At 41.2% G+C, this 23,183-nt stretch overlaps 1 protein-coding gene across 1 annotated transcript in view; it reads right to left on the bottom strand.

Annotated features, from left to right (window-relative positions):
* LOC108790984 (mucin-5AC-like) overlaps positions 1-12,265 on the bottom strand; it is a 57,588-nt gene extending 45,323 nt beyond the window's left edge. The window contains exons 1-9 of the mRNA XM_018561343.1: positions 12,190-12,265; positions 10,821-11,082; positions 10,622-10,736; positions 8,933-9,020; positions 7,307-7,413; positions 6,691-6,907; positions 4,794-4,919; positions 4,205-4,322; positions 623-761 (exon numbers count right to left, since the gene is read on the bottom strand). Coding sequence (XP_018416845.1) covers positions 623-761; positions 4,205-4,322; positions 4,794-4,919; positions 6,691-6,907; positions 7,307-7,413; positions 8,933-9,020; positions 10,622-10,736; positions 10,821-11,082; positions 12,190-12,265 — 1,248 coding nt within the window. The remainder of the gene's footprint in view (positions 1-622; positions 762-4,204; positions 4,323-4,793; positions 4,920-6,690; positions 6,908-7,306; positions 7,414-8,932; positions 9,021-10,621; positions 10,737-10,820; positions 11,083-12,189) is intronic.
* Between the last annotated feature and the right edge of the window lie 10,918 nt (positions 12,266-23,183).

Genomic DNA, 23,183 nt, shown 5'->3' with positions numbered 1-23,183 from the left:
ATATATACTGTATATATATATATATATACACATACTGTATATATACACATATAAGCTATTTCAATACACAGGCTGAACAAGAGAAAGTTAATAGAATTTGCCATCCATGCAGCGTGGATAGAGAAATCTCCACTGCCACCTATTGTATTTAGAAGCCACGGAAACTGCAGCTGTCTAAAAAAATGTGGGGCTGCCAAATAGTGTCTCCATCTTGTAGGTTGCAGTCACTGTTCAGAAAATCATTTTCGACCCAGTTCACTTGAACATAAATCAAATTTTATTGAGTCGAGTCACACAGCTCGAATGTCAATGATTCAGCAGGAATCGGCCGTATTAAAACCAGTCTATCAGCCTTAAAGTTTCTTATCAGTTAGATAATCTCATGTCAACCATGTTTGTTCTTGAGCATATTATCACACTGTTTTATTTGAAATTAAATGATTTCATTTGATCTTCCGTTTACTGGATTTACTTTATAGATTGATTAATTACAGATAAACATCATTGTAGTATTGCAATAGATGATTACCTGTTGCATATATACAGTATAATATCACCATGTGGTTAGTACAGTAGACACAGAGTTTTAAAACAAGTGTAAAGACTTGAAGAGCAATGATACCTTGGTAAAGATGTAGCTACAGTCTCCATGGAAGTTATAGTGACCACCATCATAGGTGTAGATGTGTGAGCCTCCCTCAAGTGAGCAGTGTCCGGCACAGGGCAAAGCCTCACAGCTCCATTGACCCCCCTGACAAGTGCTATAATAAATAATGCAAACAGTCAGTTAAATTGATATTATACATATTGTATGCTTATTGCTCAGAGTAATTACTTGAAATTTCAAAATGTATGGGGTCTATTCACAAAGCTGCCGAGGGCAGACGAGTGAATGACCGATCAGAAGTGAAGTGAGCCGAACACTGTTCGGCTATTCACTTCAGGCTGGTACGGCTGATTTCAGCCGTATATCGGCTGAAATCAGCCGTACATCGGCTTGCTTCGTGTGGCTTCGAAACAGCCGAACATGCTCAGCATGTTCGGCTGATCCAAAGTGCAGAAGGAGTACGACTCAGCCGATCCAACATCTGGATCGGCTGAGCCGAACCTCCGGCAGGCTTCACACTGCTGTTCGGGCTATTCTGAAAGATCCCGAACAGCAGTGAGAGAATAGCCGAATGCCGCCGAGCGGCATTTGGCTCGGCTGTTCTGCTCGGTCCCTCAGAGGCACCGAGCAGAACAGAAAAAGAGTGAAAAAAGTAGAAAAAAGTAAATAGAAAACGATTGTGCAGAGCTAGCAGTGACAGCTAGCTCCGCCCAATAGTTTCCTATTGTCCGGCGGCTCTGCTGCTGTAAAAAAAAAAAAATTAAAAAAATGTAAAAACTCTCCCTGGGGCCCCGGGAGCCCCCCGCTCCCGGCCGCCAAGGAGAGAAACCCCGCTGTGTCTTTTTTTCTTCATTCTGGCACGAGCGATGTCAGAATAGAGGAAAAAAAAAATTCCCATTCAAAAGCATTGAGAGTTTACTATTGGCTATTTCAATTTGCAATAGCCAATAGTAAACTAGCATTGTTCCCGCCCTCTGCTGGTGGACCTGGTGGGGAACTGCAAAAGAGGGCGGGTACAATGCTAGTTTACTATTGGCTATTGCAATAGAAATAGCCAATAGTAATGTCCCAATGCTTTTGAATGGGACTTTTTTTTTTTTTCTCTATTCTGACATCGCTCCGTGTCAGAATAAAGAAAAAAGACACAGCGGGGTTTTTCTCCTTGGCGGCCGGGAGCAGGAGACTCCCGGGGCGCCAGGGAGAGTCAGATGCTTGGAGATCAGTGTCCCTGGTTAGCAACCAGGGACGCTGATCTCTCTGAAAGTGGCCGGAGCCAGCCGTAAGATCACGGCTGGCTCCGCCCAGCTGTCAGAAGCAGGCTGTCGGCCGGCCAATGGCCGGCCGCTCGGCCAGCTTCGTCTTTCAGCACGGCTCAGCGCTCGACTGAGCCGCTCGGCCGTGATCGGGAGCTGTACGGGCTATTGTGAATAGCCGTACAGCACCCCCTCGGTTCTCCTGAACCGAAGGGGTCCTGGTGCCGAAGCTAGCCGAAGGATCGGCCGAAGCTACGGCCAGATCCTTCGGCAGCTTTGTGAATAGACCCCTATGTGTTGGTATTTTGCAGGTATGAGAAGGTACGAAGCAAGAATTCTGAATAGAGAGCTTAGAAAAGGGACTCTTTGTCAAAAAGAAAGCTGTATTATTAAAGATCAACTTCGGGCATAAAAACATTAAAGATATTCTTAAAAAGCTACAAAAAAAATCCACTTTGTATACACCGAATGCCTTTGCAAACCCAAATGAAACTTTGTAAAAGTAGTTGTGACATCATCACTTAGGCTGTGTGGAGAGCAGAACTGTGAATAATACCTGGCAGGTCCCACTCATTAGACTTGTGCGCCGTCAAAAAATTTGTTCTGTTTCGTTTCGGAATATCCGTTATTTCGTATTTCGTAATTCGTGTCCGGAACTCAATTCGGATTCGTACGAAATACAAATTTTCGTTAATGGCGGTTATATTTTCGTTACTGTACGAACATTCGTTATGATGAAGTTAAAAAGCAAAGTACCTTTGTTAATATTGGAGTCGATGTGGTAGTTGTTTTTTTTATCCGAAATACGAATTCCGTTAACGGATTCCGGATCCGAATTTCGTATTTCAGCTAAAAAAAAAGCTACCATCAATCAACTCCAATATATTAACAAAGGTATTTTGCTTTTTAACTTCAATATAACGAATGTTCGCAACGGAACGAAATTGGATGTTTCGTCAATGGAATTTCGTATTTTCTGCCTGTATTGTAATGCAACTCTCAGCAGCAGAAGAGAAAACCTCTGATTGGTCAACCAAACGAAATACGAATTCCGTTAACGGATTCCGGATCCGAATTTCGGAAAAAAAAAAACTCATCAACTCCAATATTAATTAACAAAGGTATTTTGGTTTTTAACTTCAATATAACGAATGTTCGTAACGGAACGAAATTCCGACAACGGAATTTCGTATTTCCTGCCTGTATTGTAATGCAACTCTCAGTCAGCAGCAGAAGAGAAAACCCATTGGTCAACCAAACGAAATACGAACTCCGTTAACGAATTCCGGATCCGAATTTCGTATTTCGGAAAAAAAAACAACTCATCAACTCCAATATATTAACAAAGGTATTTTGCTTTTAACTTCAATATAACGAATGTTCGTAACGGAACGAAATTCCGTCAACGGAATTTTGTATTTCCTGCCTGTATTGTAATGCAACTCTCAGCAGCAGAAGAGAAAACCTCTGATTGGTCAACCAAACAAAATACGAATTCCGTTAACAGATTCCAGATCCGAATTTCGTATTTCGGATAAAAAAAACTACCATCAACTCCAATATATTAACAAAGGTATTTTGCTTTTTAACTTCATCATAACGAATGTTCGTAACGGAACGAAATTCCGTTAATGGAATTTCGTATTTTCTGCCTGTATGTATTGTAAGTAATGCAACCCTCAGCAGCAGCGGATCCGTATTTCGGATTAAAAAAAAAAATCTTGTCATGTTGTTCAACCTCATTTACAGGGGTAATATTAGTTCCCTTTTCAATGAAATTCGGATCCGAAATTCTTTAACGGAATTTCGTATTTCAGGATATAATTCAGAAACTGCAATTCGGATTTCGGATGCTTCCGAATTTCGGAATTTCAGGAAAATTCATGCGAATTTCGATTCGTAACGAAACGAATCGCACATGTCTACCACACATTACAGGTTGTCTGCCAAAAACTATAGGAGGGTGTGTTTACAAGGAGAGAAAACAGCAGTGACTGGTCTTTACAGAAACCTCCTCCACAGAGGCAAAATGCAGGAGTTATTTTATGCTGTATTACTGCAAAGATCTGTTAGTAATACGTGAGGTAGACTAAGTAAGAATACACATGGCTCTTGAAATAAAAAATTACTGCATAGGCCAGATGTCAGCTTTATACAAATAATAGTAGAATGAGTGGTTACAAATAATAAAGACATCATTGTAAAGAAGAGCTGGCTCATGGAGTCAAACTACTGAGGTAATTGTCTTAGGTCAAAGTTAAAGAGGTCCCTCTCACTACACTTGACTCTCAAATCATAGGAAAGACAACACCCTAAAACTGAATACTTTCACAGCTTTTCTTACCAGTTGCGGCAGCTGCTGGTATAAAATTCTCCTGGTGCAAATTTCTTGTTGTTGTAGGTACAGGAACATTCACTGAGTGGGATACAACCTCGATCATCAACATCATCAAGTACCGTTCCTGAAGGAAAGTTTGACTGTGTTTAGACGATGGTTCCTGAATCTAGTTCTAATAAAATGTTATTTTTATGGTACCAACAACCAAGCAAACACGATGATGACTTATTGAGGCTAATCTTCAGCAGCTTCACTCCACTCCTGTATCTTCACTCCATAAGTTGAGTGAACATTCACTTCTAATATGCAATTATGTGAAAAATAAATTCCTGTTTATGCATTTCAACTGCACATGACTGTGAATTCAAAGTGATCACAGCTACAATTTATTGAGTGAAGATTCTCAACTGCTTTAGTAAATTACTCCACTGTGTCATCTATTGACAACAATTGAGTTTAAGATTACTTCACAGGGTGATGTTGATTTAGTAGGTTAATATGTTATATATCTGTGAATATAACCCACCTCAGAATTATTACTTATCACTAGAAAACACACAAGGGATGCTTGCTGTATAAAAAAAATTGATTTTACCTGGTGGACAGAAGCAGCCATCTATGCAATGCTCTTCACAAAGAAGGGTCCTCTCAGAGTTGGAACAGGTATCAGCACAAGGTGACCCACATTCGTTATATTTCATGTTCATTGGACAGGTCCTCTCTGTCAAGAAAAAGTTCAAAGTCAGTGCATAGTAGAATCTTTAAGAAAGTAGTTTCTAACACCAGCTTGGCTTTACAATATCTGATCAATAGAAACATAGAAGAATGACAGCAGAAAAGAAAGTGGTCCATTGGGCATGCTCCTTTTTTTTTTTTTTACCTTTTTGTCTGCATATAGATCTGTGTTTGCCCGTAGCAGGTGTAAACTCACTTACTTTTGACTGAATCACTTCCTTTGCTGGACCTTTCTTACAAGCACCAACTACTCTCTTAGTAGAAAAAATACTTTACAAGGTAAGTTTTGAACTTTCCTCCTGGTATTATATTCTGTAAAGTTACATAAGGGGGCATAAATAAGCAGAGCTTTTAGGCCATTATGAAGTCCCACCATCAAAGTGGCCATCGTTTAAAAGGTGAAACCAGCCTCTGTGGTTCCTGACTGTCTTCTACAGTGAAGGGTTTGTTCTGTTTTCATTTGGAACCTGTCAGGACACTTGCCAGAAGACACTATAAAGCATGTTGCAAAATGTATGGATTGGCCATGGTGGGTTCTGTGTATGAAGATGCTCAAATCCATTATATCACCTGAAAATATTGCCCAGTTCAGTTTCATTAATGTTACTTTGTACGTGAGCACAAAACAGAAATATGTTTCATCAACGTAAATACAGAATACGAAAAAGGGACATAGACAAAGGAAAAGGGCTGTGCAGAATGCAATATGCATAGAGAACAGTAAATCTGCATTTATGCAGACATTTTCTGTACTCACACAACAAGCTTAAAGCAGTTCATACCCTAGTGTCCTGGAGGTCCCTTTATGAACAGACATCTGTTTGTTGTGCATGTCCTACCCTGCATAGCAAATTTGCCTTCTCTTGTCCCTAATCTTTTTTTAGATGATGGAAAGAGTCGATGGTGCAGAGTACCATGTAATATGTAGGCTCTGTTTATAATGGCTATAACTATAATAGGTAACAAAGCTTTGAACATCATTTCAGGCGAGGTACCATTACTGAAAATTGTTCCTGTTTTAGTAGAAGATAGTAGAACTATGTCAACAGCACACCATGGACATTTGTTGCAAAGCCCAAATGGAACTACACTTGTCAGGACAGACATCTGCCTGATGAAAGGGGTCCTGAGTGACTCAGGAATGTTGCACCAATTTGCATTGTGATCTTTTAAATAAAGGGCTGAGCTTTGCAATAAAGATTTATAGAGTGCTAACAACATATTTCTACTATATATATAATATATATATATTTTTTTTTTTTTTTTCTCTCTGGCAACAAGTAAAAAGTTCTGTAAAATTTTTATTTTTTTCTGTGACCCCATTAGTATTTTCCAATCACATCCTGTCTGTACATAAAATGAGGAGATATTCCTCTCCCTGCTAAGAAAAATTGTTTTTGTCTCATTTTCTTCCCATTGAAGACATTTCCCATCATATCCTGTTCTAACAGGAATTGAGAGAAAATCTCTCCAACAGAGGCACCTCAATAAAAACTTTCCCTGCTCTATCCAAAACAAAAGGCTTACACTGTAGTTCGGCTTTAAAGATGAAATGCCTGTACTTGTCAACCATTTTCTGATCGCCGGTTCAGCACATTCTGTATTTGACTTTTTCAGGAAAGTGTAACCTTTCTACCTAAGATTATACATTTAATATAAATACATATCCCTGTAGCTGCTTATGTTGCTACCTATAATAGAAAACTATCTTAGAAAAGAAAGCAAACCATGAAAAATGGCAAGAAAAATCCATTTACCGCACATGGTTTTAGTCCTCCAATTTTGTGGCTTCCCACCAGCATGAGCGCACTGCCGGGAGTATTCAGACAGGGTGTCACAGATGCATTGGACATCAGATGAAGACCGACGCTGACATAGGTCAGACACACAGGCCTCTATGTAGGGATGCTGAGGCAGGCGCAGGTCACAGTCACCGAAGGCTATGTTGGAAAGCATGTGGACACAGGTCTCTTTCTGCACGGAGAAGAGATCGTATACATCACAAACATAGGGCATTGTATGCTATATAAAAGCTAATTACAAAATGTAGTGACTGCTGTAAAAATGCACATTGTGTATCTGCCAGCATTAAAATAAAGGTGCTCCCTTATTGATTGTACCGTATCAGTCCTACTTTTATAAAAACTTTAAAAAAATATTTAAATGGTCAATCTTAATTCTGGTTTACAAAGCAGCATCTTCCTTTTGAGTGCGAGAATCAGTTATATGTTCTCAGTAACCCTATTACATAAATACCGGAAAAATCTACAGGCCATTATATGATAATAATAAAACATATATACATAACACATATATAAACACATATACAACATAGATCATATAATAACACATATGGTCATTCCAAAATCTTACCAGGTCACTGCAGTTTTTTGGGGCAGATGGTACAAAGTCTTCACATTGCTCTGTGGGTCCATCCAGCTTTTGCAGGTTCCCAAATTGCATAGGTGTCAGCTGGATATCTATATAAACACACATTGTCACCCCTATATACGCACGCCAACGTGTATGTGCATCTTATTATTCTAAATAGAAACAGGTCTTTCCATACTTAGGTTTGGATAGAGAAGAAGCACAACAATACAACAAAATAAGGGGCTTTTGGGGTCTGGATCTGATACCCATTCTTATTATATGAAACATCCTTTATTGAGCCTCCACATGAATGAAAAAAATGTATAAAAACACACGAGCCAGTCAAAACTCTAAACCTTTATTACAGTCTACCTTCAAGGGCCAATAACTGACTCATTACATAGCATACTAGTCTAATGTATTAAATAGCCAGTAAGACAATTCTCAAGTAATCCTTTTCATATAATAATGTAGGTCACGTCCTGTTTCTGAGGAAGCTTGTTGCGAAACATGTTGAACTATATCGGGCTATCACACAAGGATGAAAACAAGCTAATTCAAAGACTCTGTAATTTGTCTTACATCTATCAATATGGTGCTGTCATCCTAAGTCCATTAAAACATGGTATAAGCATGCCCAATGAAATGCATTGTAAATGCACAAAAACATACATCATACAGTTTTGACAATTTTTAAATACAAAAATCCGTTATGTTTTTCCTTGACTACGGATAATTAATAAACAAACAGCCCATATAAATGCCCAAGAGAAAAAAAAATTGCAGAATGCACATAAATGAATTCAATGATGTGTCAAAAACACACAGCACTACAAATTGTTGTGTCAAAGGCCCTGAGTCAGAGCAGTGACTCATACCCCTCTCTTCCCTCTTCTTGCCTGCTCTGCTCTTGGAGGGCCCCATTGTTTCAATCAAAGAAAGATAGCCTGACAGCAAGCAGCTTCTTCTCTTCAGAAAGCTCACAAAGGTCTGTAACACCAGTGTTATTGTTGTACCCCATATTAACGCAGCTAATTCACAAAAGGGTGAAGAGTTTGTAGAAGGCAGGAGAAGTGAACAATCTAGGGGAACATAGCTGAACTGGAAAGTGAGCTGAATTGGATAATTTTTCCAAATCAGCTATTTTGGCCTAGATTGTTCACTTCACCTGCGTTCTCCAAATCTCTTCACCCTTTTGTGAATAACCCTGTAAATGTTTATTTGTAAAAAATCCTACCTGAATAGTAAAAACAGATAGGAAGCAGTTTAAAAATGTAAAAAAAAATGTTTTCGATACATTTTACCCAAAACTTTTATAATTTCCCTTTATTACTGCGGTGCACAATTTAACTGATATTCCTTGTACATCTTTTGTATAATATGGCTTCAAAATAAAAAGAATGGAGAATTATTCACCTCCGCATTTATGTGACCTGTTCTGCCATATGTGCTGATAGCTACACAATAAAATGGACTTTAACTGAGGGAGTGAGGTAGAAATATTAACTTGTAAATCCTATAGCCTTGTTGAAAAAATGTATTCAGTGAAAGAAACCGAGTTTCAGCAGATAACAAATATAAGAATATGTTATAATACAGGATTGGGAAGTATAAAATAGAACATACTGTTAACCATGAACTCATCCTGAGTTAGCCCATTCATGTTTCCACACAATCCACAAGTGCTGTTGGAGTATTTTGATGGAACATACACCTGCAAATCAAATTAACAAAAGCGTAAGATAAGTATAATAATAAGTAAATGTGCCATACGCCTGCCACAGGCAATAACTATGCCAATGAAAGAAGCAACAGCTGCAATAGGAGTATAATAATAAACATGCTTATTATGTTAAAGTGAACCTGAACTAGAAAGTAAAGATTTGCAATGTTATAGTGTACGTCTACAAATGTTAATTGTGCTTAAGCCGTACGCTAAAAATGTACCTTTTATCTGGAATTTCTCCAAAAAAATAGCAGTGTACTTCCATATTTTTGAGGGTGCCTTGGCACTACTGTGTTTATAGCACTGTGCATCTGCAGTGTGAGATTTAAAGCACTGCTGCTTCTGATTACTAGTTTTAGGGGATATGGAGTAAGATTTGGTGGTGACACTACTGTGCTGCTCACTGTTTTCTTTGCTGGAGGCTCTGACATGAGGAAGAAAAGCCCTCCTCCAAGATGGCCCCCCAACACACACACAGTGCAGAACAAGGCAGGATAAGTCAGTAATAGGGAAAGACCATCTGCATGGAGAAATCAGGCAATACTGGTGATTAGTACTTTGCTCTCTGCCTGCCTTGCATTGTCACATGTACAGAATGTGATGGGAAATTCAAAATGTTACAGTTGTCACCAGAACAGAAGCTGAGGGAAAATCTTTTAATGGTGACACTTGTTCTGGTGACAGCTGCCTTGGAGAGTTTCTTCTCACTTTCTTCAGTGTCTCCTAGGGCAGAAAGTGAAGAAAAATACTCCTAATGGGACCTGTACAAAAAAAAGAAAAATGGACAGGGGTTTTAAACATTATTTACTCTATTTGATAGCAGAAATAAAAGTTTTAGCTTTAGATGTATTGCTTCATTTAATCTCTGTCCCCCATTTCATTACTATATAAAAAATTGTTTGAAAACTATGCAAAATATTTGTCCTTAAAGGAGAACTATGGGGTTAGGGCTTTTCCCCATAGTTCTCCGAAGGGTAACGGGAGGACACAAACTAGCGTCCTCCCGTTACCCAAAGCTCAGTATACCGCAAGCTGTAGCTTGGAGTCTAAGGGAACTGAGACGCCGCAGCTGAAACGGATCCCGACAATTATGTCTGGATCCGCCCAGCTGCGTGAGTGACTGCTGGCTCTGCCTATCTAGAGGCAGAGCCAGCTGTACCCGCCCCTCCCCGTCCGTTCCGCCAGTCAGCGCCGGAGGATCGGAGCGGGGAGAATCCAGTCACTCCCCTGTCACGGCTCTCTGCAGTGACAGGACTGAGAAGTGAGCGAGCGCCGGTATGTGTTCGCTCACTTCCCTATCTACTGAGCTGACCTGTGACAGTTTCATTATCACAGGTCGGCTCAGATTATGAGGCTGAGTGAAAAGCACTCACCTCATAATTCTCCTCTAAATCCATTTTGTTTCTGCAGCCCATTCATTTGAAATGTGCCCCCTTATGTAACATGCCTCTAATTATGAAAATGTGTGTGTTGCAGCACATTGCTTTATGATGCCTACAGGCCCTAAAGTAGGAGAGAGATACTTTGTTACAGGTTTCACTGGACAACTTCTAAGAATAATTGTGGACAATGTGAGTTAAGCCTTTTACCGTGAGTGAATCATCTTCATTCCATAAAAGCGCTACTCCCAGCTTGGAAGTCATTTTCACATACACACCGCTGAACTGAATTTGTACTCCAAACTGGCTGTATGGAAGATTGACCCTGCAAGAAAAGATGTTATATTAACTTGTGTATGCTTGGATTAATTATGAGATTAATCTGTGCAGTCTCATAAACCAGACTTACCTGTCACCTCCCACCATGATCACACCTCTCTTCATCTCAATGACAAGGCCAATGATCTTTATCACCACATTAGATACCACTGGCCTCCCTGAGCCGGCTGAACGTCTAATCTGAACATTGAAATCTTCAAATGTGTCTTTACAGTTAGAGGCAAATAAATAGTTGCATGTTCCTGGAAACTGATACACATCTCCATCAAAGGTCTTATAGTGGAAACTTCCCCAGGTGCTGCAGACAAGGTCGTTGTGTGCCAGATTCATCGCTGTTCAGAAAAATTATCGGTAGTTATGGATAGAGTGACTAATGGAAAGAAATTCTACAAAGTTTTCATTACTGTGTACCCACTGAGATTTCTACCCACATCCAGTTCAGGTAAAGGACATCAGACAGAACAGGAAGTGAAGTGAGACCTTTCCAAAAGTGATATAGATAAGAGAGAATATAAAGACCATCTCCAATCTCTTAACTTTTCTGATCACGTTTTTCCCAAAATCTGTTGGCCAAAACTATCAGAGGCTTCCTCAGGACATGAGAAAAATGTCTGGATTAGAATATTCTCATCAAGCATAAAAGCACAGAGGACCACTATGGGGAGTACTATCAGATCTGCATTGTACTGCAATAATTAAAATATGGCAATGGGATATCAGGCAATTTAAAGTGTAACGTCATGTCAAAGATCCCTTTTGGGTGAATATCACAATAATATAGATGCTGTCACTTTGCTTCTTTAGGACAAAAGTGATAGTGTATAGTCCGCCGCTGCCCTCCCCATGCAAGTTATGATTATTAATCTATGTTTCCTGGTCACTTTCCTGCTGCAGATGCCCACCTTGGATAAGCTCAGATGGTGTTGGAGTTTACCCAGGTGGAAGGCGTCACTGCATCCCCTTTTTTTCAAATGTTGCCATAGCCCATGGACTGTTAGGGATAGTTAGGGAGTTGACATGCTCCCCCATACAAGGAAGCTCTACTCAGTTGAAGCAATAGAGCAAGAGTCTTGACAAATTAGGGAGGCAGTAAAGGATTGCAGATCAGTTAGTATATCTTGCTGTCAAATGGGCTAGAGACACAGTCACAGGCCTAAATGGGTAAAGTGACAATGTCAACTTTACTAAACAACTTTAATAAAAAAAAAGACAGCTATCCTCACAATTATACTCACTGATTTGAAGAGATCTCCAACATAACAGAGAAATAATTTAAAAAAACCTTAAAAACACAAGTGAGGTAACAAAAATGAATCTCTGAAAATAAAAATGAAAAATTTGGAAACAAATATGTCATAATGTACAGCAATATGTTTCTTCCTAGATTAAGGCCTTTGGATCCATAAAATAAAGTGCTGGCGTTTAAAGAAAATTCTTACCGCGTGCTGGCATATCTAAGGAGTGGGCTAGAGTCAAAGCAGTAAGGACCCAAAGAACTGGACCCATAGTCCCCATGGTGCTCAGTGACAGGGGACACAGCTGAGCAAGTCTTCTGATTCCCCCTGTCTAACCTGGCTGTTTATATAGGGCAGCCTTGTTCATCCTCCCAGTGGGAGAGACCAATATGGTCTTAATTTTGATCCATATAATTACACAAAAACTAGGCTTCAATCCCTCAATTTCATGTTAGATCTGAACAGTTATTAGTTGGGATTACACTGATCCTTCAGTGTATCTTTTTTTCTTTTCCTACATCATATCCATTATAGGATTTCTCAGTATGAACAAATTAGTAATTTGTAACGCCAGAGCAGTTATTCACCATAGAAGAATCATCCACAATATGCAAACTTCTTTATATAAATGCAAGGAGTTAATGCATACACATCTCATATAAGAACATTTTGCATGAAGTTTGCACCAAAATCATTAATGGCAGCTGTACGAAAAAAACAAACAGTAATAGCAAAGTAGCTGTCGTGCACACTGCAATGGGGATATCATTGTGTACATGCACAAATATGATTGCTGTGGCCACATCAAGTGCACATACATAATTTCATATGCTTTTGCCACAATAGATTTCCAATCATAAACATATGCTGTATTTTTTTGCTCTAATGGAACAGCATGCAGGTTTTTTTAACCTGCTTCATTGCTTGGCACATGCATGTTTAATTTCTCAAGCTGGCCACACATTGCTAGAGTTGCAGCCGAGCCCAGCTTATTCAGGCACAATTCTAGCTGTGGGTGATCCTGACTGCAGCACTCTGTTAAACAAAAGCTATTTTTTAAATTGACTTTTACTGAAGGAGTGGGTCAATTGTTGCCCCAAACAGTGACTGCAGGCAATAATCTGCAGTCACTGTTTGGCTATTCTGATGGCTGTGAGTGCAAGCTGTCAGAATACAATAGCTGAGCAGGAAAGAACTATGAATGCTCAATAAAGGTGACCATACACTTGTAGTATTTTATCATACAGGCCAGTAGGATAAAAAAAAGAAAACATGCTCAATTTCCTCATCCGCACTAAATAGTGTAGATGGGGGGAATCAATTTTTCTTGTTAAAGTGACACTAAACTCAGTTTAAAGCTTAAAAATGCATTTTAATACCTTAAAGCAGCATTAAACTCTCATACTTTTTTGAATAGTGAATCCAGATAGAACAAACGTCTGCCCATGCACTTACAAACTTTGTGTTTCCAAACAGCTGGCTCCAACACTGTCAGCTCCAGTTTCCTGAACTTCTTGTCCCGTACAAGATCACGAGGGACAGGAGCTGTCCATCTACTACTTTGGAGAAAGAAAGAGAAACACGTAGGAAGCAGGGCAGAAGGAATTGACTTGATTGCTGTGCCTGTGTGTTTGTGGACTTTCTGTGTGTTTGTGAAGACACACAGCTTGCTAGCACACACAAGAGTGGCTCCATAGGACCCTGTAAGGGAAAGGAGCCATCCTAACACGGGATATCAGGACCAGTGCTCAGGCTACCAGCTGATTTTGCAGGAAAATAATACTTTTAAACATCAGCTATTGAAAGTGATTGAATCAGCATTTGTAAGAGCTTAAAAATCTTTTGACTTTAATATCACTTTAAATATTAACAATACTGCATCTTATGTATCTCATTTACTGACACTGTCCTTCCTTCTGGAGGGTGGCTACTTTTGTTCCCCATGGTCCCTGTGCTTGTTGTAATGTAGCCACCGCTCCAAGCTCGCTCCCATGATGAACTACAATCTCATGTGTAGTTTACTCATTTGCATAGAAATTGTAGTCCATCACAGGAGCGAGTATGGAGCAGACATTTATAAATCTTCACAACAGTGATCAATAAGTAAATACTGTAAGGGGGCCATATGCAGTCTAATTCTATAAGCAGTGTTCCAGATAATTTGATGTTACACTGGCCTACAAGGAGAAATCCTCGGAAATTAAAGTAGCTATATTTTACCAGAATTTGGTCACTTATAAAGGAAAATTAAGTCCTTAGTACTAATTGGCTCCAGTTTCCAAGAAACAGCTTCAGGTCAAAATTGCATCAAAATAATAAAAAAATATGAGGGGGATGTGCGATTATGCTGCATAATTTTTCTGCAAAATGTTATATATTAATGAGAATGGTGCTACACCAATCATTATAAATGTATCTTTTTATTGATACCAATAACATACCTTTCCATTCATGTATTGGCCATACACCATTTTCACCATTGGGACTGCGAAAGGCATGGACTTTTTCTTCTTGTTTAGCCAATGACGCAGATAAGTTGCACATGTAATGCAACAATAATGAGGGGCCCAACTCTTGTCCTGATCCCCTATTTTGCATCCAAAATATAGGTTGTATGCCTTTTTTACCACTGCTGTCATTCTGCACTTTTGAGATGCAAATGTAACCTCACCACAAATGTAGCAGAAGTTATCTGCGTTGTTTACACAGTTTTGAGGCATCTTGGCACCTGAGGGAAAATATCACGCAACTGTTCCTTGGAAATGTTAGGCAATGACACTTTCACAAGCCACCAGATGTAACTGTATGATGCGTAGATCTGACCGAGGTAAATGTACCTTGCAATAAAAGAACAACACATTACAGTTAGGTAATAATCTTTAGTCTCAAAGTGATAATAAATTTATACACTTCCATGTGGTACCATTTTCATTGTTCTACCGTACTTTGTCCAGAAGTTACGAGGAATCATGATCATCAGACACCTCCCTCCCTTGTAGGCAAATATGCTCGCCTGTGTATAAATCTTTATTGTGAAATATCTTGAAAACCAACCAACCAACCAACCAGCACCTTTTATCATCTGTTTTCTAATTCATCTAATCAAAATATGTAAGATTAACAAATTTTATCTCGGAGGTCGATAATTTCCCAAAATCTGTAGACCAGTGTTATCAGACAAGGATCAAACCTAGTAGAGTTCCTCTATACTACTGTCATGTGCATTCATAATTACAAGGTCATCAACCACTTCTGGCCCGCAATACGTCTATAGATGGCGGCCTGTTAAAGTGGTTCAAACAAGAACACTTTATTCAGTTTTTCGACCACCCCCACATGGGGTATAGCCTTTTTTAACAAATGAAATGGCTTGACATACAGTTTTTGCATCTTGGGGTCGCTCATCGCATCTCCCAGTATAACAGTATATCTTATTGGTGTCACTTTTAACAGCCAGCGATGGCTGTTAATGTACAAGCGATCCGGCGACTGTACAGCTGCCGGATCGTTTGTACCGTGCAGCGGCGCCCCCTCCCCCCGCGGGCGCCGTTGTCTTCCCCGGGCACCGCTGTCCCCGTGCGGTGCCTGGGAGCGGCTAGGGGGGTCTCCCGCAAGTGATTCGAGAGAGATTCAGCGGCTTCCAGCTTCTGATCTCTCCTCCGATCACTGGACCCGGAAGTGATGTGCATTACATCCCTTCCGGTGTCACTGTACACAGTCTCCGGCTCTTAGAGCCAGGAGAAGAAGCTGGGGAAGCAGATCTCTGCTTCCTAAGCTTCTTTGGGGACCCTAGGTGACATTAGGGGTCTGAAAGACCCCTGGTGTCTCCATAAAGAGGGCCTGCTACACCCTATCTGCTATTACATAGGGTGCTTGTTATCCCTCTATGTAAAGGCAATAGGGTTAGTGTAAAAAAAAAAAGTGTTTAAAAGTTATAAAAATGAAAGTAGCATAAAAGAAAAATGAAAAAATGCAATTTTTTAAAGTCTCTTGCCCCCCACGTGCACGCACATACACACGCAAACATGCTTTGGTGCGCCACGGTGCGAAAACGACAATTGCGCTACACATGTTACATATCGCCGCGAACGCCAGAGTGAGGGCAATAATTCTAGCGCTGTCAATCACTGTTAGCAATAAACTGATGCGTGGTAAAAGCGTTTAAAATGTTCCCTATGAGAAATTATGGGTATTGACTTTTTTTGCAGCTTCATGGGATGTGCACTAAGTTTTTATTTCGTTTATTTTTTCCTAAAAATACTGGTTTGATAAACATTTGCGCAAAAACCGTGGGATGCAAAAAATTGCAACTAGCGTTTTTTTATTCTACAGGCCCTCTGCTTTCAGAACATATATAATTGTTTGGGGGTTTTGAAGCTGTTTTCTATCCAAAAATGTATATTTGATCATGTGTGCGCAAATAGTAAGAAAATGCCCCGGACAGCAAGTGGTTAATTACCAAGGATCTATTGACTAGTTAACAGCCTATGTGTGATCAGGAACTGATTTTTCCCTTTTCTAGGAACAGAGCTTCAGTGAATGTGTGCTACTAGCACTCTTCACACAAATCAGAGGCAAGACAACAATGGAATTCTGCAGCATGATGATGATGGTGACGTGTGCGCAGTGACTCACCACCTATTCTCAGTGAGCACATCGATAACCAGCCTCACTAAATCTCTGATCTAATCACCCTCCATTCAAAATCTACATTTAATGTCCTTTATTGTGACATTTTAGGGGGAATTTTCAAGATGGGCAATGAGTTATGAGAGATGACATAATAAACACCTCTACAGGTGCTCAGTGATAGACAAACAAATGTTCTGTCTGAAGCTGTCTTAAAGGAGGTTAAGGCTTTTCCCCATAGTTCTCCTTAGGGTAACGGGAGGACACAAACTAGCGTCCTTCCGTCACCCTAGGCTCAGTATACCGCGAGCTGCAGCTCACGGTATACTGAGACGCAGCATCTGAAGCGGATCCCGACAATTGTGCCGGGATCCGCCCAGCTGCGTGACTGACAGCTGGCTCTGCCTATCTAGAGGCAGAGCCAGCTGTACCCGCCCCCTCCCCTGTCCGTTCCGCCAGTTAGCGCTGGCAGATCGGAGCGGGGAGGGGGGAATCCGGCCCCTCCCCTGTCACAGCAGAGAGCTGTGACAGGATCGAGAGGTGAGCGAACGCCGGAATGTGTTCGCTCACTTCCCGATCTACTGAGCTGACCTGTGACAGTCTCATTGTCACAGGTCGGCTAGAACTATGAGGTGAGTGAAAAGCACTCACCTCATAGTTCTCCTTTAAACACTTTTGTTTCTATTATTATAACAATACACAACACTAATACATCTTGCAGTGCAATAATCTTTAAGGGAATAGTCCAACTTTTCCAAAAAATAAGTAAATGCACACACATTAATGACAGAAAAAGCATGCATTCATTTATTTTTTTGCATTTGAGCCTGCAATGCAAATGTGATCAGCGGTTTGCAGATGCAGTACATTTGCTCGTGCAGACTCAGACCTATTCACTTACAGGATGGGAGGAAGATGTCAGCGCACTTTTACTCCATTTAGAATTACGAGTAACTACCGTATTGGCAGTTGGGAATTGTAGTCTCTCCATTCACAGACCCTGTGAATGGATCCATGAATGGATGAGGCAGCTGTGCGGGTGGAACCAGGCACAGCTCTGCTGAACTCAAAAAATTAAAGGAGCTTGTGGGAAGGAGGTAAGTGGGGGCAGTTTGGGGTTGGTGGGCTGGGGAATGTGACATCTTTACGTGTTACACCTGAATATGAGTGTAGCATGAAACATGGTGTAAAAATTGACTTATTCATTAAAGTAGTATTACTTTCTCAAACTTTTTTCAATAATTAATCCAGTTTGAACACATATACTGTATACTGCCTAGCAAAGTACTTCTCTAAATTTCTAAAAAAAACTGCTCACTCCAACTCTCCCAGCTCCACTTCCCTGAACTTACTGTCCAGTCTAAGGTGAAAAGGAAGAGCACTGTCCCCTGCAGCTGTTTATCTACTACCCTGGAGAAGAGAGAAGGGAGGAGAGAGCAGCGCGGAGCAGTGGATTGGTTTGCTTGTCTGTGCCTGTGTGTTTGTGGATGTAGTAGAAAACCAGCTGCACTCCTTACCGGAACGGTAGTAAACCTGCAAAGCAGGTGGGTGCTCGCAGCGACCACGGACGGCACCGTGAATAATGCAAATATAGTAAAGATTGTCACCAGCACACCAAAAGGTTTTTGAAGCAAGAAGTCCTTTAATGACAAATTGGTGTGCTGGTGACAATTTTTACTATATGTGTGTTTGTGGAGACACACAGCTTACTAACACACACACACACACACACACACACACACACACACACACACACACACACACACACACACACACACACACACACAAGGGTGACTCCATGGGACCATGCAGGGTAAAGGAGCCACCCTAAAACAGAATATCAGGGTCAATGTGCTCAGGTGACCAGCTGGCTCTGCAGGAAACTAAAACTTTCAAACATTAACCCCTTCATGACTGAGGCCCTTTTTTCATTTTTTTGCACCCATGTTATATTCCACATTTTAGGCCTGAAAATGACGTAAAACCCCCCAACATTATATATTTTCTGAATGCCAAGACCCTATAGAATAAAATGGTGGTAGTTGAAAATTTTTATGTTGCGCAATATTAGCGCAACTGTCCCGGGCCCGTAGGAGGGGCAACGGAGCCCGGGAAGCACGGGGGGGGGGCGAACCCTTTCTTCGGGACGCAGAAGCGATCTGGCGACAGGTAAGTCGCCAGGATCGCTTCTGTTGTAAAGCCGACAGTCGGCTCTACAAGTTTAAACAGACTCCCGGCGGCAAAAGTCGCCGGGAGTCTGTTTAAACAGCCCCGATGCTGGCGACGTACACTGTACGTCGTCAGTCACGAAGGGGTTAAGGAGCAGCATCCATTGTAAGTGATTTCTTCAATAATTGTAATGGCTTAAACACTTTTTGACTCTAAACAAAATGGTTTTCCTACCTCTGAATCAAATTGTGTATGTGACAAATGTTTTTTTAATTGATCCTGTGGCCAGAAAATAAAAATAAATAAATGGAGCCCCCCTGTGAAAGGAAATGCACTATACTTACCTTTCGCCGGGCAGTGTTAAATCTTCAAGAGCTTAAAGAGCTCCAGGTTTGGGATAGCGTGCCCTCTTGTGAGCACTATGGTTCTTCCCTCCAGTAACTATGGTACTACAGAACACACTAGTGATGCAGTGATGCTGTGGTTCCTTCCAGCATGTGGAAGGAACCACAGCAACCAGCAGGGCTCATGCTATCCAATGTACCTGCAAGTGTCAGATAGCAACTGTGCTTATAACACTTCAAGAGAACTAGGAGAGAGAACTAACACCCCACCCACCAGAAAAGGAAAGTATCAAACTTCTTTTTTTTACAGGGAGGCTCCATTTTATTTTTCTTTTGTGGTGGCATGGTCTTTTTAAGGGTAAACTCAATGGGCATACTTTTTTTTTCAACCCATGTCATGAAATGAATAGTTTGCATGCTGAATATGTGATTCACTGCTCTCTGCTAAATGTAATCACGCTAGTTTATAACTAACTGATAACTGTGCAGTGATTAGTGTAAAGTCAGGGAGGGGAAGATTACTCTGAACCAGAATATCCTGGAGAGAATTAGACTAGATGTTATTACTCATGGTTCTCAGTCATGAGAAAACTCTACAGCAACATGACATGAATGGATCTTGTGAAATGCTTTCTACTGCAAGGGATTACCCTTGCTTATGTAAGTTTTTAGGCCCCATTCACATCAGAACCATTGGCATTTATTTTTCAACGGATATCAATGGAAGGTAACCCAAAAATGTATGGGTGTGAATGGGACCAGTTAACACCACTGCATTTTGTCGCCGTGCTCTGCTTTATCACCTCCTCTGGGGGTCCTTAGGTGATATTAGGGGTCTTGGAGACCCCTGATGTCTCCATTAAGAAGACCTGCCATGTGAATTGGCTATCACATTGAGGATTTCTTAGCCCCCTATGTGATAGCAATAAAGTTAAGTGTAAAAAAAATGAAAGCATAAAAAAAATAAAGAAGTTAAAAAAAAATAGTCACAACTAATTTTTTTTTAAATAACACAAAAATGTTTTTAAAGTCTCCTGCCCCTCCGCACACACAAGCAAACATTCGTCGGGTGTGCCAACGTGTGAAAACGACGATTCCGCCTATTGTGCCACACATGTTACATATCGCCGCGAACGTCGGAGTGCAAATAATAATTTTAGGGCCATTAATTACTGATAACACTAAACTGATGAGCAGTAAAAGCTTTTAAAGCGTTGCCTATGGCCGATTTCGGGTGTGGTCGTTTTCTGCAATTTCACGAGCGCACAATTTTAAGGCTTGACATGTTTGGTGTCTATTTAACCGACGTGACCCTGTCTTTTATATTTTACTCAAAAATCGGGGTGATAATAAATGTTCCATAATATTTCAAAGGGAGACAGGTTTTTTTTCATGATGACTTTGCCTAATCATGGCTCACCTGTAAACAGTTGGGCGGAGATAGCTAGCTGGTAAAGCAAAACAAACGACAAACGCACTCAACAATCTGTTACCAGTTATACAGTAAGGTGCACACGAAATTGGCTTTGAACAGTGGTACAGTAGAAAGGCATCATGGCACACTCACAAACCAGCATGTAAAACAACTTGTCTCACCACTAAGGACAATGACAGAGGTTTGGATACACGTCTTCTGCAAAGGATGTGTAAGCCGCACTGCCAAGGCACCTCCTATAGTGCGGTCCTAACTCTAAACCTCTGTCATTTTAGGGGAGACCCCACATCCCCCCCCCCACTTTTGGAATTGGGATTCGCCATAAAATTCCTACCGGCCCTAAGGGCATGGCATGACTTTGAGGGGGTATCCCACACACTTTTTTTTTTTTTACAATCGGGTCCCTCCTAAAATTCCTACCAGACCGTAAGGGTCTGGTATGACTTTTAGGGGAAATCCCACACTTTTGTTTTTTAAATGGGGTCCATCCTAACATTCCCACCAGATCTAAACCGTCTGGTATTGTTTGGGAGGGGGAACCGCTTTTTTTTTTCTTTTTAAATGCCATTTTTTCCTTTAGAAATGTCAGTTTTTCTGCAGCAGGTTCTATACATTGTACAGATGGGCCACTTTAAAGGCAGTTTAAGGGGACCCCCCAGACACGATATTTAAAGGCATTTTTATTTGTTTCACTTTAAGCAATGTTAAAATCACTGCTCCTTTAAAAACTGTATTTTATTAAAAGTTTTTTTTCCCATTGTTTCATGTCCCCGAAAAGCAGTACCCAAATCCCCATACCCTTTTTATGGCCAATAAATTGCATATAAGTCTTCAAAATGGGGTCAATTGATTTTCAAAGTTCTAGCCCCATAGACTTGCATTGAGTTTGAGTTCGAATTCAAACTTTTCTATATTCTAAAGTTCAAATTCGAACCAGACAGGGGGGTGTTCGACACATCACTAATACACACACACACACAAACACACACACCATAATCACTTATGCTATACAGCATGTATAAGTTGAATGAGGCTTGTGTTACTATCGCAGCAACTTTTCCTCTGCAATCTATAAGCTTCAGCAATAAGTCCATGATTACAGAATTACCTTCATTTCTTATCTCTCATGTTTTCTATTCTTCCCTCTAATCCAGATTTGTAAAAGTTCACATACATCCTTGATGGAAGATGATGATGTAACCTTGATTAAGTTAAAATTGCAACATTAGTAGGACTGTAAAAAAACAAAAGCAGTTTGTTATCTTTCTGTTTACCTGCAGATATTAACAACCAGTAGTACTGACCTACTCTGGGATAGGGTGCCTATAAAAATATCAGCTTTCAGAACCAGACTCTAATACTCACTTTTCCAGCTACAACCTCGAAGAGAACCTTTACATCTGACACACTTCCAGGTATGTTGGGTACCTGGTCCTCCACTGTAGACATGTGCAATTAGTTTCGGAAAGATTCATCATTCGGACAAATTTTCACTATTCAAAATGACAGAAATGACGAATGAAAACAAACCTGAATTCCCGATAATGAAAATTTCGGACGAAATAGTCACGCAGGGATCCATACCGGCACCCGTGCTGCTCTTGCCTGTGACCCCCCTGTTGCACCTCAGGGGTCCACAGACGGAACCACAAGGGAGGTCCTCCTTATCACTTCGGGCCCACACCACGGTACGTAGCAGAAGCACTCAGCCAGACCGTGGGCCCGAAAGGAGACCCCATGGAGGAATTTTGCCAGCAGTTAACCTCCCTCGGTCAGGCGGTGAAGGCCCTCCAGGATGGATACGGGGGGACCGCAGCAAGTTCCGTGCATTTCGGCATGCTTACCAGCTATACTTCATTCTGCAGCCACGCACCTTTATATCCGAGCAGACCAAGGTGGGATTTATAATCTCACTATTGGCTAATGAACCCCAGGCCTGGGCCCATCGTCTCTTGGAACGGAACGATCGGCTTCTGGAATTTTCAGCGGGGTTTTTGGACGCCATGGCTCTGCTTTATGACGATCCCCATCGGGCCTCTACGGCAGAGATCACTTTGTCCTCCTTGCGCCAGGGCCGCCGGGCCGTTGAAGACTATGTGGCGGAGTTCAAGAGATGGAGCTCCGACACAGAGTGGAACGATGCGGCCCTCCGTTGTCAATTCAGGTTGGGATTGTCAGACTCCCTTAAGGACGAATTGGCCCGTGTGGGAATACCGGATTCCCTCGATGAGCTTATACACCTGGCCACTCAGATTGACCGACGTCTGAGGGAGCGAAGACTTGAACGCACTGGCTACTCCCGACCAACCTGGATGTTGCCACGAGGCCCAAATTTCGTGCCAGCCGGAAACTCGATGTTCCGACCCGGTCCTTCCACTCCAGCTCCGGAACCGGCGGAACCTATGCAACTCGGTTTAATAAGGGCACCATTGACTCCGGGGGAGAGGGAACGATGCCGTCATCTGGATCTTTGCCTCTATTGTGGGGGTACCGGGCATTATGTACGTAACTGCCCCATCAAGAACCGTAAGTTGCAGCAGACTCACTTGGTCTCTGAGGTCAGTACCGGCCACCTTCCTTCTCACCTCGTTGTTCCTATCTCTTTACAGCTACCAGAGAAG

This window comes from Nanorana parkeri, unplaced genomic scaffold (assembly GCF_000935625.1).
Source record: "Nanorana parkeri isolate BGI_ZX_2015 unplaced genomic scaffold, ASM93562v1 scaffold518, whole genome shotgun sequence".
Taxonomy (NCBI): domain Eukaryota; kingdom Metazoa; phylum Chordata; class Amphibia; order Anura; family Dicroglossidae; genus Nanorana; species Nanorana parkeri.
Note: the sequence above shows the minus strand (reverse complement) of the source record. Positions and strands in the feature narration are given on the sequence as shown.